The 16,370-nt window shown below is 43.2% G+C and overlaps 1 protein-coding gene across 7 annotated transcripts in view; it reads right to left on the reverse strand.

Annotated features, from left to right (window-relative positions):
- Positions 1 to 16,370, reverse strand: part of PHLDB2 (pleckstrin homology like domain family B member 2) — a 69,086-nt gene that overhangs the window by 34,099 nt on the left and 18,617 nt on the right. For all 7 annotated transcript variants that reach the window (XM_075435143.1, XM_075435152.1, XM_075435130.1 and 4 more), the window contains exons 4-6: positions 11,900 to 12,283; positions 9,441 to 9,584; positions 8,429 to 8,566 (exon numbers count right to left, since the gene is read on the reverse strand). In XM_075435143.1, coding sequence (XP_075291258.1) covers positions 8,429 to 8,566; positions 9,441 to 9,584; positions 11,900 to 12,283 — 666 coding nt within the window. The remainder of the gene's footprint in view (positions 1 to 8,428; positions 8,567 to 9,440; positions 9,585 to 11,899; positions 12,284 to 16,370) is intronic.

Below are 16,370 nucleotides of genomic sequence, written 5' to 3' on the forward strand. Positions count from 1 at the left end.
CTGCCCCAGGGGACCCCACTTGCCCAATCATCCTTACTTCTAACACGGAAGGAAATCTATGAATAAACTGGCAATTGCCCTCCTCGCAAACCTTGCTGTCCATTTAACATTCATCCTACAGTCTGCCACATTGTTTCTCGCTTTTCTTTTCTGCCCACCTAGCGATCTAAAGCAGCAAGGACTGCACTATCGTGCCTCTGAAGCTATTAATAGCTCTCTAAATGTCTATGCGCTGTCATAAATACGCTCACTCATTAACAAGCAAGTCCAACCTGAAGTGTGAGGAGACATCATCAGCAAGCACAGAACTCCCCGAGAATCCTGCCAGAGATACCGTTACTTCCCTCAAGAAATTAGAAATGTACTCCTCTGAGATTGAAAGTGATACTCATCTGGTCTATCTATAGTATCGGAAGTGCTAACATCCCATCAGACCGGCTCCCTTCAAAACGTGCAGTCTGAGCAGGAAATCTCCCTTTCAGCGAGGAGAAGCATTACGTGTTCTGCAGCTGGGGAGTTCAGTGCGCTGACATCTCTGGCTGCGCATTGGTAAAGTCCATTTAATTCTCAAAAGTAATTTGACAAATAAATGAATAATCAGAATTTTTTCATACGGTCCTTTCTACGAACAGATCAAGGCAAGTCCTTTCAGAAGGGAAAAGATTAATAATTTTGCAAGCTACGTGGGAGGCGCAGCTGAGGCGAGCCTGCGGCTGACTCCCTTGCGCTGTTCGCTCCGGAGCAGCCGTGCTCCAGCTGCTCATCTTAACCATGTGAGCTTGTACTTGTTAAACATTTCCCTGCAGACAAGCGCTTCCCAGCCCCAGTGCTGACTCCAGAGTCGCGTTCACTGTTGTCTGGCTGAATTCTTAACATCCCGTTTCCAGAGAAAAGAAGTACAGCTCAGTAAGGCATAACATCTGATCTTAGCCTACTGCCCGACTTGCACTGTGGTCTGCTTCTAGACAGATGTTAAATGAACTTGGGGTCAGCTAGGATACAGAGCAGGACTGACTTGGTTTTCGATGATGCTGGGGCACAGCTGGGATCCGTGTTGGAGGATACCTGAATATTGTGAAGGACAGCAGCAGAAAGAATTGATGTGTCACACTGTCCCCAAGAGCACAGCCGCAAGATGTCAGCAGAGCACCCACGGTGTGAACACAGGCCATAAGTGACCGACGTGGGTCACAAAAGGAAACCAACCTTTAGATCTGGTAGAACTGATTTGAGGGCAAAAAGAGATAGAAAAAAAGAATACATATCCAACATGTCTCATAGATGATGAGGACACAGAGGAGGTAAAAGGACAGTATTAAAGACAATTGTAACCCCTAGAAGAATGTGAACAGCAGAAAGAAAGAGACCAATTGCCCCAGTGTAGTCTCCTGTGGTTAAGGATGCCCTATGCCTGATCAATACCGCTACTTAAAACCCCAGCAGGTCCCCACATCCCTTCTGCAGAGAAATTCTGCTTTTCAATTTGTTGTTCATCACATTTTGCTACTGCAGGTGGGCAGGCTAAAACTGTAGAGCAGCCTATGTCTGCATGTGTCTGCGCCTTCTGAACCAACCTTCCAGCACAAACTGGTAGACTCTGCAGAAATGAGTCTGAGTAAACGCAGATGGAACAGAGAAAGCCTCTCAAAAATCTAGATAAAATGGGAAAAAAACATAGCAAGAAACCTATCATTTTTACCAGGTCTCTGTGAAATGGATTGTATGGCTAGGTGAATTGGGCTCACTCTACAACCTTCCAACCCCATACACCACCCCCCTAAAAAAAATCAGAAAAAACAAACAAGCCAAAAAAAAAAACCCAAAGTATGTGTTATTTTCAGAGAGAAAGAGAAACTGCAAAGAAACCTACAAGCCATAAACAAAGAAAAAAAAAAATACTGAATGCCTTCCTATCCAACAGGCTCTTATACTTTAAACGTTCCAGTCTGAAGTACTCGAGTATCTTCCTCAGTCCAACTCACCTGCAAATCATTGTTCTAAGGTAGCAACACCTCATTACCCACACCCAGCTTCAGACGTGCACGCCCTGTCTCTCAGCATGGAATCCGCTAGTCTCACAAATCTCACAGGTTTCTGAGAAACAAGCGGAAGCACTTGCAGTCCTTTGTTCTGAATAGCTTCTTCATCTCATCTTCATGCTTTCACCTCTAGCCAAACTTTATTCTTTCACACTCCAAAAGAACATCCCTCCCCTTCTCCAAAATAATCTACTGCAAAAGCTAGAAGTGGAGGAGAAAGAGCAAACTACAGAAATGATTCCTTTCTACCGGGAGGTGATGTGATGCTACAGAGTTTGTGCATTCAGTAAAACATTTTGGAGAATAAGTGGAAAACCAAGAAAATTTTACTTTAACAACTCACTGATGGAATTGGCCTAAGCCTTGCCACAAATTTGTACAAAAATAGACAAGAAAATAGTCTAGTCCCTAACAGAAAGCAGGCTAGGAATTGTTATCTGCTCTTCAGTGGTTACTTACTGAAAGGGGCAAAGGGTACATGTGGGGAAAGTGTGAAACTTGAGGTCTACCAACTCTCCCAGCGCTCTTGCAAACCGAAAGCATTTCCAGTGCTATGGCTGATACAAATCAGAGCACATACAACTCCGATTAAAAAAAATACTGTTGAAATGAAGCAGATCCTCTTGTGCACAAACTGTATGCGCTCCACTTCTGTATCTTTCAGACTACTCTTTCTGGCATTCCTTGATCTTTTTAAGGATAAAACTTGTCATGATTTAGTTATTTGTCACTAAATTCCTGTGGGTTTCAAGAAAGAATCCATTAAGAGAAAAAAAAAAAAAATGCCAGACATATGAAAAGGAGTGTAATATGATAGAAGAAGGTATTTTATAATAGTTCTTTTTACTATATGAGTGGTAACTAATTTATTATATGCATCATAACAGATTGTATACAGCGATGGCCTCTGCGTGAGAGATCTCAATGGTTTTCTTTCACATGCATGCATAAAACTAATGTTAAAAAACATTTTAAACCAGACTAAGCAATCCCTCTGCTGTAAGTAAAAAAAAAAGTCACAATAGCTGGACACATTAACTTGCTGCTAAGACAACTCAAGTCTTCTGGAATTTCTAAACTCTTTCTTCGACCATTGCAATGTGTTGCCCTAGTGAATGGGGAGGCAAAAGAAAACCCTTAAATCTAGAGCACTGTTCTTTCATGAATGTGGAAAAAGAGGAAACAATCCAAACCATTAAAAAAAAAAATTTTTCAAGAGAAAATTAAAATACTGTATAGTCTCCAACATCTAGATGACCATAGGAGGATTTCCCTTCGTGGTAAAACCCATCCTGCTATTGCTCCCGTGACTGTTTTCAAAGAAAGCTTGTGACTTCAGATTTTTCTCCTTGAGTCTCCACAATCATCTTTTTCCTCATTAGTGTTCTCTCTACAGGATATGCTTATGTGGATATACCAAGCAGATGCAGATTCCTCGGAACATTTAATCTTATGTATCATGTCTTAAGGAGGTTAATAACGTTACAGACATGATAACTCATCCATTTAAAACACTCGCTTACATCTTCCTGAACTGGAATCTCACCAGGAAAGATTTCAAAGACTATACTATGAGGCATAAATCTGCCAGATTCATCAGGACCAAAAAACAACAGCAGGAATTTTGAATCCAGAAGAGAAAGGACTGAGGAGAGACCACCATTATATTTAACTTCCATTGCTGGTGTCCCCCTTCATACAGCTCATCAGACAGCTGCTCTTTCCTTGGCTCAATTCATGCAAGTCTTTGCAGCACTAATTCAGTAAAGAGGCCGAGATTCCAAACGTCTTGGCACGTCTGGGATATTCTGTTAATGACTGAAAAATATTTCCACAAAAGCATGCGGACAAAATTAAATGTATTCCAAAAAAAGATGAGTTATCCGCTGCCAGCTGCTCCCGATTTCTGCACTCGAAAACGGACAGGAAACCCAGTTTGATAAAAGAGTCCCAGAGCATGTATTTCCACCATGGCATTAGGCAAAGGTCCTCCAGAAAAAGAGGAATAACCTCCCTCTCCTAAAATGCAGTCTAAACCTTTGCATAAATAATTGCTTTCAAACTCTCTGCCAAAACTCCCACTTAGCTGTGATTACCTCCCACAGCACTTCTGCTGAATTCATTACTCATTTTCAGTTATTCCTGTTTATTCATGCTCACTGATTTATTCTTTGTTTCCCCGGCTATGTTGTTACTTTCCACCTCATGCTTTAACCTGGAGACATCAGGCACAGCGAGTCATTAATCACCCTTCTCCACATACGCTGGACGGCACGTTTGAAAACTACACAGACTAAGGAAGCACTGTATGAAAAGAAGGAACTTTGCATATCTGGATTACATTCAGTCGGGTAAATACTATTTTCTCCAGCTTCCTTGTAGACAAATGTCAATCCTGAATGATGTCTCGTGAGCGAAGAGTCATCGGGAGGAAGTCATCATCATAAATAGCCCCGGGGAGCTGAGGCGCTACTCCACTGGGAACAATAGCGTCACTATTCTACACCTACAGTACCGTAACACGAAGGAGTGCCGCAGTAATCACGGCAAGCTGGGTCGGGTGGCAGGGAAAAAAGGAGATGGCTCACCTGCCTGCGTGTTCCTGGGGACTGCCCAGCTCGGCTCCCTCCAGAGCAGGCTGCGCTCTGAGTAATTCTGTCAATATCTGTAGCAAAGCTCTTTCCTGGAGAGTTTCAAGCTACATCTGTCGAATTGTGTTACTAGTGACTTATCAGGGCTGTCCCTGCATAACTGGAACTTGCAATTAATAGCTTAAATGCTGCTATTCAAATACATAGTTGGTCATCTTTTTCTGTATACAAACCTGCAGTGCATGGTAGTTAAAAAAAAAAGAAAGAATGAGATGATCGTAAGCTGTGCTCAAGCACGACCATGGAGGCAAAGCTAGGCCTTCCTCCATACACTGCCATGATGCCCAGCACAGCTGAAAGCACAGGCCATGCCAAACAGCATTCCCATTCCCCAGCTCTGGACGTAGCTACCCCAGCCCGGACAAGAGAGCCCTGTCAGCACCTGTACCTGGCAGAGCTGCACCACAGCCAGAATTACAAATTACACAGAGTTCTGCAATGGTGCTGAAAGGCTTTGTCATCTTCTTTTCAAAACAGCAACTCCTCTTATTTCCAAAACCCAAGTAAATCAACACCAATTGCTTCGTTCCTTACAATGTGTGGTGGCATACACACCAAGGCAAGGGAAACGCTTTCAACCCACCACAGCGTGTGCGCTACATTGTCTTCCCCATCAATTCGTTCCTCTTCCTCACCGTCAGCCCTGCCACGTGGTCAGGTAGGGCTGAGCACAGGACTCAGAAGAGACCAGGATGCAGCGTACCATGTAACGTACAAACCCACTTGCAAAAAGCACTCCTGATTTACAAGCAAGATGTTGGGACACAGAGACACGGTACCACAGCAAAGAGCACACTGGCACAGCCTAAAACTGAACTCACAACTCTCTTTGCCTTCTGCCTTCGAGTATGTTTTCCAATCGATTCTCTTGCCTCACATGGACTAGAAACTTTTTAAACTGTGGCTTTAAAACTGTGCAAAAGTTGGCAAAACTTTTTGTCCTCATCTAAATGAATTGTGCACAGGGCATTAAAAAAAAAAAATCAGGTAGAACATAGCACAAAAACTTCCAGTCTATTTAAAGTACTTGGGACGGCACAGTAATTCGCTTGTGAAATTCTTAAAAAGAGAGATCATAAACTGCAAGTTTTTCAAACAGGTGCATGGGTAAGGATGAAATACAACCAGGCAGGGGTTTCCTGTCCAACAGGTGCCAAGGTCAGTGGCAGATTCCGGCAGACGCTCAAGTCACTCCAGAGACAAATGCCATCCTGGACACCACTAACGCCCCAGCATCATTCATCAGTGAAATTAACTCTCCCTCTCACCTTGAGACAACACCATGCAGTGAATTCCCTTACCCTGACGGAAATGTAACCACTGTCCGAGTGGTGGCACCTGACAGCTTCTTGCCAGGAAGCACCACCGGTATTATACTGGGACACTCGTCCTTGCAACAAACACCACAGAAAGTACCACCAGCAGGGTAAGAACTACCGGCCAAAACCTGAGCCTCAATGCTGTTGAGGAGGTCCTAAGTGTCAAACTATTTCAGCAACAAGGTCCACCTAGCCCTTCCCCCCAGGCACCCCTTCTCTGGTCCTGCACTACTACAGAGCCAAGATGCTGCCTACCTTGGATCCGATCTGCAGGGCTGCAACCTTAAACGGACAGACACGCAAATCCAGCTTCAAAAAAACACTGTTGTTTCAAGTCAACCAGAACTTTTATTTGTGCATACGATGAGTGCCATCTGTTTTGCTGGCTGACACTACTTTCTCCAGAACACTTCAGCTGTCACTTTGCATCTTGCCTGTCTGCAGAAGCTTGTCTCCCATTTCTTCTTTAAACTTTCACTTTTATGCAATACTTTCAGACATCTTCCAGAACAAAACCTGTGGGCTCTCTTAGAGTTTATTTCTACAAAGATAATTTCAGTATTAACTGAGCCATGGCTTTAAGTCTAGAGCACGCATTCACAGCTGGGTTTTTTGTTTGTTTGTTTAAAAAAAAAAGGAACACAGAAGAAAAGACAAATAAATATTGTAAGTGATCTGACTAGTGGCATGACTCAACTGAAAAAAATGTTTTGAGTGAACTTGCCTTTTAAATAACCAAAGTGCTCTTTCTAGGCTGCTTTCCATGTTTCAGTTCAACTGAAAATTTAAACTGGACCTGGCTTTTAATTTTCTGACTGCTACACACTAATGTTCCATCACATGATTGCAAGGAAGTTTAAACAACCTACAGGTTTTAGAGTAATTTCTGTTAGTTTCATTGAACTTTCAGGCTACTAGAGAACAAATATAAAAGGCAAAAGATCTGTTGAACTTCTGGATATGTTTTTTGTTACCACCTACCAAGCAAAACTCCTAGCAGCGTCCTTTCAGAGGGTATCTGCTTGCACTACCCTATCTGCTCTTACCAACTTTAAACTCATATTTATACTAAAAACCCAGTATGAAACACATTCCACGGACAACTTGAAACGCGACCACAGGCAGCACCAAAAGCTGAAGGATCACAGAGAGGTACATGAGAGCAAGGAAAAGTGCAGGCAGGAAAGTCCACAAAAGTCCCAGCTTAAAGTGGATGTCTGTTGTTACTCCACAGGGCAGAGAGGTGGGAGCACCACTCTCCTTCCCAGGCACAGGCTTGATGAGTACAGCCACAAAACAGCATTCAGGCTTATGACAGGGTTGGCAGAAACTGAAGACAAAAAGCTCAGATAAAACAATGCCAGCTATAAGGCGTGAATTAAATGGGAACTGTGAAAGAGCTAAGAATGTGCAGCTTGTCTAGGCAAAAGCAAATAATGCAGAAGACTTCCAGACATTTCTGGAAATTTTTTTAAAAAAGGGGGGGAGACTAGCTAGAGTATCTCCATAAGCGACAGGTTTAAATTATGAGGTAGAGGATGGAATTAAAAAAGGAAGCATTACTGGCTGAAAGCCCTGGAAAAAACTTCCTGACCTTGAGATACTACGGGCCGTGGCACATGCCCCGTGGGGAAGGGACCTGCCCGCCTGGCGAGGCCCATGGAGAGACTGCTGGAGGGAACCAGCGCTCCCTGCTTTGAGAGGCACAGCTTCATCTTGCAGGCCGTTTGCATTTCTGCACTTAAAATCTTATTACAGTGCTATCCTATTTTGCAGATATATGCTTATATATATTTTCTACGTATTTGAGAGCAGTGAAGTATCTGACTGTATAGGAGAACTAATTAATACCTTGGACTTGATCACAGAGAGAATGTTCTACAGTATTAAAATTGTCAGTCAGTAAATATAATAAACCAACATAATTACTTTAAAATTACATAGTTGACAGACATCTTGTATAGCATCCTATATAGTAATAGATAAAATCTTCTTCTGAAACCACAGATGACTTTCATTCTGTGCTTTTGCTGAGATTTTTTTTTTTTTTTAAATTCAAAGTATATAACCTACAATGGAGGGCAGCAAAACTGTTCAATTAATACTGTTTTTTTTAAACAACAGATAACCCAAATCCAATCCCTATATAGACTTTTTTATTAATCAAAAATATCTTCACAGTTGGCCAGGTCTTTTTACTTATGCACACTGTAATTTGATTGTCAATCACACCTTGGGAAACAAGACTGTTACAGGGAGATGATGACGAGACAACTATTTTTTTCTTCCATATTTGTCAAGTAAATTTACTTATAAATAGTACTTCATAAAATAACCTCCATCAATATGTTAATCATACAAATGCATTTTGAAGATCAAGATGAACAGAGCACACAGCTAGCTAGGATAACTCGGTTACCTTTGTCTTTTCACCAATAACATTTCTCTCCAGCTCAGCTATTTTTCTGTTTAGATGATCCAATATTTCCTTCTCTTTCAGCAGCTCTGTTGTTTCAGATTTCTGTTCCCCATCCAAAAGGGCACATTCCATATCCAGCTAGGAACACAAAACAATTTTCAGAAGCAGTCCAGATTAAGAAGAAATCTTGATACACATTATTTTCAGGGGGAAGGGGAGCAAGTTAGTGATTATTCACAACAGAGAAACTTTTTAAAAAGAAAAAAAAAATTAAGTTTTACTCCGACAAGAGAAAGTTAAAATAAAAGAGATCACAAATCTGAGGAAAAGTAAAACTGCCACATAAAATACTGAAAGATAAAGTCCAAACCAACTTTAGTTTGAAGATTCTTTTTTCCAAAACTTTTTCTTTTCTAACACTTCTCTGTGCTTCCTCCTGTTGTGATACTGTACCGACTCTCTGTGCCCAGGCTCCGTAGGAAACCCTTCTGGAACAGCTGTTTCTTTCCTGTCGCTGATAATTGGAGCAAGCACAACCCAAATGCCTGGCCAGCTTAGTCTGCAACTGTGAGATTCCACAAGTCAAGAGGGTGCCAACATACCCTTGCCACCGTAAAGCCAAGGAGGTTTGAAAGGAAGTTGTCTCACTTCCTTTCTCTTTAAACGGTCACAGGAGATACCACCATAAAACTCCCAAGTGACACAAGGTATTTAGATCAACTGAGTGACCATTAAACAAGCAAGACTGTTCTAATTCCACTTAGGGGTATAATGGTTATAGCTGGTAAAGGCTAATCCGAACATCACATCCATCTCCTCTCTGGGGAAAATTAACCTTCTTAGTAGGACACTGCCAGGGTCGTGATTCTGTGCCTAGTCCTGGTGAAAAAGCACAAAATATGAAGGCTACATACGTCCATGAGTTCTCTACGTCCTTGCTGAACCCATCAGACTTATGCTACGTAGACATACGCGACAAGAGAGACATTTAAAATCAAAACATATTTCATACCTCTCTTGAGGATTCATCCATCTGGTCATTTAAATCTTTGATCTTCTGCTCAAGTTCTTCCAAGTTATTTAGTATTACTATGCGCTCCTCCTCCAGTCGACCAAGCTCTTGCCCTCTTTGCTCATCGCTTGTGCATTCTGGTATCTGCAGTTGCAGGTTACAAGAGGGTCATCAGAAAAAGAGTTAAATGTTGTCTTTCCTTCCCCCTTTCACATTGTGCTCATTCTCGACATGTATGGTGCTGCTGGTTTTGAACCCATTGCACATTTCATATCTACTATATTGCTATTGCTAAATTTAGAAGGTATACAAGAGAAACAAACATGATACTTTACTTCCAGTGCCTGGAAGTAAATACTATACTTAACAGTAAATATTATTCATGCTACAGGAATTATTAACACCTAAGCTTTGAGAATACTTCACATGCTGTGCTATTTAGGTTGTAAAAATCCAATTTTTCCCTTATCAAAATAACACGGATAGATGAAGATTCTTTTTGTGTAAATTTCATCTGTTCCTATAATAAAAGCCAAGAGTTAGGACAGGACATTTTTGTCACCAGCCATTAAAATGGGCAGCCTCTGTAAACTAAGCACAAGAGTTGGTTCTGTCTGCCCAGCTAGCACTGAGGAAGTAGTACCCTTAACGCTGTTCTTTTCATTGCCACTTACTGACTAGATAACTGTGCCAAGAATTAAACAACGTTATTAAGAAAATACCTGTGATCGTATACCAGCAAAGGCTTGATCAAAGAGCATTGAGTTTCAAAGGTATTCTTCATGTTCATCTGACCCCAGGGGCCTGCGATCCCATTACTCTGGTCAGGCTGCTCGCTCATTATCCCCCCGCAGAACTAGAAGTGGGCTGCGTGCAGGGCTTCGCGTTAACCACTGGACCACGCAGCCTGGCTCAAAGGAGGCCCCGCTCGGCTACCGCACGGCTATTCTGAGAGCAGGCATTTTATCCTGGACAAATCCCATCTCGATATTTTAAAACAATGAGCTGTGTCTCATTAACGCAGTTGCTTGTTATTGCTTTTCTCCGGGCTTAGCAGAACTCCCTTTACAATGAATGAATGAATGGTATTCCTTGATTAGCGTTAGTAATCCCAGCAGGAAAGCCTCTTTTTGTCCGGTATCCTGTTCAGATAATGCTGACATAACGTCTTCGATTTCAACTTCCTAATAAGAATTTAAAATAGGATCTCTGACTTGCACGAAGAAAGCAACAAATGTGAAAGAAATGCAAGACGACAGTAACTTGTAAGTGAAACGCCTTGCTGCCTTTTCAACAGGGAAAGGCCAAGTAAAGCCAGAACAGCACATTTCTGTTCAACATCATTTCACACCGAAAGACTCAGCAGACAGATTTCCAGAGAGATACCCCTTTATAAGACAAAATGTTTTTCTATCGCATCTCTCTCTTCTTTTACACATACACGTTTCTGTTGACTATGAAGGTGTATGTAAGTTAAGCAGAGTTTAAATACCATTCACGTTAGACATATAAATGTGCTGAAGCTTAAACAGTGTGTAAGCAGCAGTAAAAATGAGAGAGACAAAGTATTTTGAAGGTGTGAATTTGTGAAATAGAAGCCTGCTTTTACGGCTTTGCTTGGTCCGATTACGCTCCCGATTCCAGCTCTGGAACAGAGTTACTTAACACGCTGCCTGTCACCAGGGTTTGCTGCCCTGCTGGCCTGGCACACCAGAGCCTAGGCACTGACCCAAGACCACGAAAGACCCCTGCCCCAGCCCAGTGGAGGCTGAGCTGCCCTGGCTGAAGGAAATTCTTAGGAATGCTGTTAGCTCAATTTTAAGGGACAATGTCCCTTTGGTAACGGAACAGCAGCATGAAGTAGACGGGAAAGGAGCTGCAGCTTATCAAAAGCAGGAGTTGGGTTAGAGCGACTGGAGGCTGGCTGCTGCTGCGCACCCCATGAGGGGCAACAGCGGATCTGAGGAGTGGCTCAGGTCCAGCCCCGGGAAAGGAGACAGGACAGTCAGCTCGGCTCTGGCAGCTCCTCTTCACCTCTCGTGCGACTGTTCTGGTTTGCACACGAGAAGACATCCTCTTCTTACAGAAGACAGGAGCCTCGGGCTGGGAGAAGACAGCAGAGCTTCCCTTCCCTCCTGCATCCCAGCACAGTGCTAAGCAGGGTTCCTGAAACCTTCCTTATTTAAGTAGCTATAATTGTTCAAGCAGATCCTTCTCCCTCAGAAAACCTTAAAACTCTTCCTGAAAAGCACATCCCTCTGAAAAAAAGACTTCCTGTACCAACAGCTTCCACAGAAAACGAAATAATCATTTGCTTGCTGCTAAGCTGTATGAGCTCCGAGATTAATCCTCACACCTAAGCCACCCTAACCGTGGCCCCTGCCAGGATAGCCGACTCCTGGAGGAGGATTTTGAGCAGTTGGACCTGGATTGCACTCTTCCCTCCCACGAAGTGTTACCTTTGGCGAGATGCTTAGGTAGGACGACTCAGTGGCGTCCTTCAGGAAGCCGGGAGCAGTGAAAGGCGGGGGCTTGGCGCCTTCATTGAAGGGCTCGTCGGCTCTCAGCCCTCTGGAGGAGAGGAACGGAGTGGTGCCGCGACTGTGGCTGCTCAGCTCCGAGAAATCCGAATCGCTCGCGGATGATTTCAGGTGGCTTCTGAACCGCGTTTCCAGATTCATCTGGGAGTCTTCGAACACCGAATCCTCGTCGGAGAGCTGAAGTTTTTCGAGTTCTTTGTTGATTTTTTGAACATCAGCAACTGTTGTAGCTGCAGCAGGGTCACTGTCAGATTTGGAGTATTCTGCACACAGACTGAGGATTGTCTCCAGCCGCTGTCGTTCCTAGTTTGAAAAAAGATATTAGCACTAAGCGTCACATGTGAGCTAAAGTAAAGGTTAAGTTAAGAAAGATTGCTGGGTTTTTTGGGGGTGTTGGGTTTTTTTCAAGTAAAGGATTAAAGCCCTCCAGTTCCATGTATGTCTCTAGTACTTACAGATAATAGACAGATATACATAAATAAATTACAATGCAAGATGAAGAATCAAAGTTAACATGGAAGAAGAACTTAAAAAATTAAAAGTACATTTCACAGAAATGAATAGCTACTTAAATAAGACGTTCTAACACTTATTTATCTTTCCAATATATAAAATTTTAATATTAATATCTTTTATTCAGGTTGTTGTAACCATACCTCATTTGTATGTATACGTGTCCAGTGAGCTGACTGTATAAATCACTAATTGTTCCACTTTACAATTAAGCTATACTCCTACCAAGCTGCAAAATATCGCACAGATTTTCCATGAACTCACTCATTCCTGACTTCTTTGGATTTCCTGGTTTGTTAACTTTGATTCCCTTTTTTGGGGGAGAATCAGTCCACATTTCGAAACACACAGTTTTAGGAGCGCTAACAGAATAATGAGGCATCACACCTAAAATACAACAGATGCCAAATGCACATAAGTGGGGGAAATCTTTACTTACCAGTTAGCTCAAATTCCCTATGCATTCATGCTGATGTTTCAAACTTGAGAATCTAAACAGCTGTGCCAGTTTGACCTGACATGCTTCAAGTTGCTATAAACATTTAATTCATGAAGGATTGCTAGATCTCCATGATACTTTATAAAAGTATCAGAAAGCTATATTTGTTTTATTTTGCTGTATGCATAGCTTCCTGTAACTTCTGTTTCAGATTTTTTTTACTTTTTCATTTGTAAGAGGCAATGCTTTTATGTAATTTCTTGTTTCTTTTGCTAAAGAAGAAAAATAATGTAATTAAAAATTGCTTACCATAAGCCTATTGAAAATTCTGCTGGAAAAAAGACCACTGTGAGAGTTCCATGCTTGGCATTAATACCTGCACTAACAATCTCATTTCTGATTTCTAGGAAATCCTTCCTAATTTTAGTAGTATTTAAAAAGATAGCCAAAACCCCAAATTCCTCAGCCTCCTTCCCCAGGAACCACTGCAGACGTACTCACTTTCCGAGCTCTACCTGGCATTACATTTGCAGATAGGATTTGCAAAGCAGCTATTTCTGACAGTCCTAACACTCCCTATGCCCAGCACCAAGTGACAGCAAGGATCGAGCAAAGCAGTTCGAGCAATGCCCCTTGCCTGCCCCTTCCCTGCAACAAGCCACTGGAATTTTATGAAAACTTAACACCGGTTTACAAGCACCCAGCTCTTTATACAGCTACCAAGAGACTACCCGGTTCTATGTACCACACGTACACATCACCCCTCAGTGAAGAGCTGCATTTCTGAGCTGGAGAACCCATCTAAACCCACCCGCTTCCCAGCACTACCCAACCGAGAGCACACCGCGAGGCAGAAATTTTGCCTTCAGGTAGCTTATTCCCAGGTTCCCCTGGCAGGTTTCCTCTGAAGCCTCCCGTAATGGCACCGGCAGAGACGAGCCGCTGAAAGAACGGAGCTCTGGGCAGCGGCAGGGCAGCGATTGCAAGCTTGTATTTTCCATGAAATGGGTCCAGCAGATTCTGCAGACATCCCTCAACCCCAAATGATCGACATAATTATAACTCCCCAAAGCCTTGTTCCCACCAGGCAGCCGCTGCCAGACCCTAAGCCTCTTCCCTTACCCCTCCAACGCCGCTGTCCTCCCTCTTACTAAGTCTTTTGGCCACGCAACCCAATTCCTAAAGCGCTGTGCAAGTGCTGGCTGGGATCGCCGGTAATTATGCAGCTCTCCCTGTTGTGAGGGCACTGGGCCTGGCCCCTTCACACAGTCGCCGTAATGGTTATAGATGGGAAACACGGCAGCAGGACATGAAGTCCCATCCTTCCCTGCAACAACAGGGTGTATCAGATTACCCTGTGCCAAGCCTCCATCCCTTCAATAATAATAGGAAATGGCAAATTTCAAAGCGCGGCCACTGCTCATCCCAGCCTAAGCACTCAGGTAAGGGGCTCTCACTGCAACCTGCCCTTTGCTAAGCAGTCAGAAAAAAGACGGATTCTTTTTTCCCCAAGTCTCAGATGCTCCGGAAAGCTTAAAAATTACAGGAAAACCTCTGCCAGTCTTCAGAAAATTCCTGGTGAACTTTCAGACACGTTACAGAAATACCGGTGTCTCTCACTTCTATTTTGACATGTGCCGAGAGGCTTACGGACAGGAAGCTCTGTGGTTATTTTATATGCTCTATTCTCATCATTTCATCTCAGCCAGCTCATTCCAGCTCCAGCACACCTGCATTTAACTGTTTCCAGCATAAATTTCTGAGTCACACAGCAAGACAGGAAAGCACCCCTGCGATGAAAAGTGCAAAAGCAGCAGCACATGGAAAATCCAGTCAATAAATCGGCACAATTATCACACAAGTTGAACACACACAGCAGAAGAGGGATAAAAAGGTACATCAAAAGAAGGAAATTGGTTTAAAATTGGCTCTGGCAGGAGGGAGGGGTGTTGAATCAAGCCTTGTTAGCCTTTCAGTGCATTTCCTAAAACATCTCCATGTATTTTCAGTGGATCGCTTACCTGCTACGGAAAGGGGTACGGGGGTCTTGTGTGCTTTTTGCCCGAGCAGTTTCACCACTCCTGGCTTTGGCAAAGCTACACACCACCTGTGGATGGCTGCAAATTCAAGTGCTGAAGGAGAAGGGTGGGATAAAGGGATGATAACCCTCCTCTGTTATTGAATAACAATGACAATAAGAGATATCCCTGGCACACTGTAACGAAAAATATTCCAGAATAGCAGAGATAAATACCTCCTACTTTTTTTAATGTCAGCTATGTCAGTGATTCCTGGATTTGTTCATCTGCTGCCTGTCACGTATACAAATTTTACAAATGCACAGAGGTCATGCTATATCTAGATATCAAGGCAAGACTTGGTTAAGCAGCTGTGGCAAGCAGGAAGCTTTTTAGATAAGAGCCATTAGCAACCGGATAGCCCCTGATTTCATTAAAAATACATGTGCAGTCTACCCTTTGTGACCAGCGCTAATGACAATTCTGGCTAGTCCGTGCAGTCAGGGCTCCTTTTGCCTGAAGAGGCTGTTGCTCTTTTTGGGTACCAAAGAACAGCACTCTTCCACTCTTGCTCTTTAAAAATCTCATGGGCAGACAAACAACCAGCTTCACAGCAAAAACTTGGAGCAGCAGCTAGTCAAAAAGGATGAGGGGGAAAGAGGCAGAGAGACCGAGGAAGAGAGCAACAGAAATTCCCCGAACTTTCTTTCTTACAACTGCATTCGGTACCGCACAGACAAGAGGCAGGAGACAGGTTTCTCCTTCCTGCAATTGCTAAGGAGCTGGTGATCTCACACCTGTGAGGTACCGAGAAGCTTACTTCGAAGCTAGACTTCAACTGGATCTGAGAACAGCGTGCCCACCATTCTTACCCTTCCCTCCAGTTTGCACCAGTTTCTCACTCCAGCCTCATTTATCTTATCATTGTCAGTCCTTGTTACCCCCTCAGTACAGGCACAGGAGAAATGGACTGGCGAAAGTGGAAGAGGTCCGTGGCACGGAGTGGGGCCGGCCTCCAGCGAGCAACCGAGCAGACAACTTTCTGCAGAATTAGCTGCTGTATCTGCAGGCACATATGCAGCTCCCGAGGAAACGCCGTCGGCTTCCAAAATAACAGCGTTGTTCAGACCAGTGCCCTTTTGCCCTGACAGTACCTCTGCAGACGCTCCTTTTCAAACCACGGTGAGGGCAGAAGGAGCCTGGAGACTAAAGCTCTAGTGCGGTACTGAAGTTCTGTAAATGAGAACGGGTCTCCTGAAACTGATTTCTTCCTGGCCCTTGCTGTTTATCTGCATAAAACATACAGCTGCAAAAATGAAGCATATGTAACCTATACTTTGGATTATTAAAGATCCCACAGAAATGTTTTGGCATACAATTAAAATTGAATGCTCCTGAAAATTTACTGAGTTGCTAGTAT

Source organism: Opisthocomus hoazin, chromosome 1 (genome assembly GCF_030867145.1).
Source record: "Opisthocomus hoazin isolate bOpiHoa1 chromosome 1, bOpiHoa1.hap1, whole genome shotgun sequence".
Classification (NCBI taxonomy): domain Eukaryota; kingdom Metazoa; phylum Chordata; class Aves; order Opisthocomiformes; family Opisthocomidae; genus Opisthocomus; species Opisthocomus hoazin.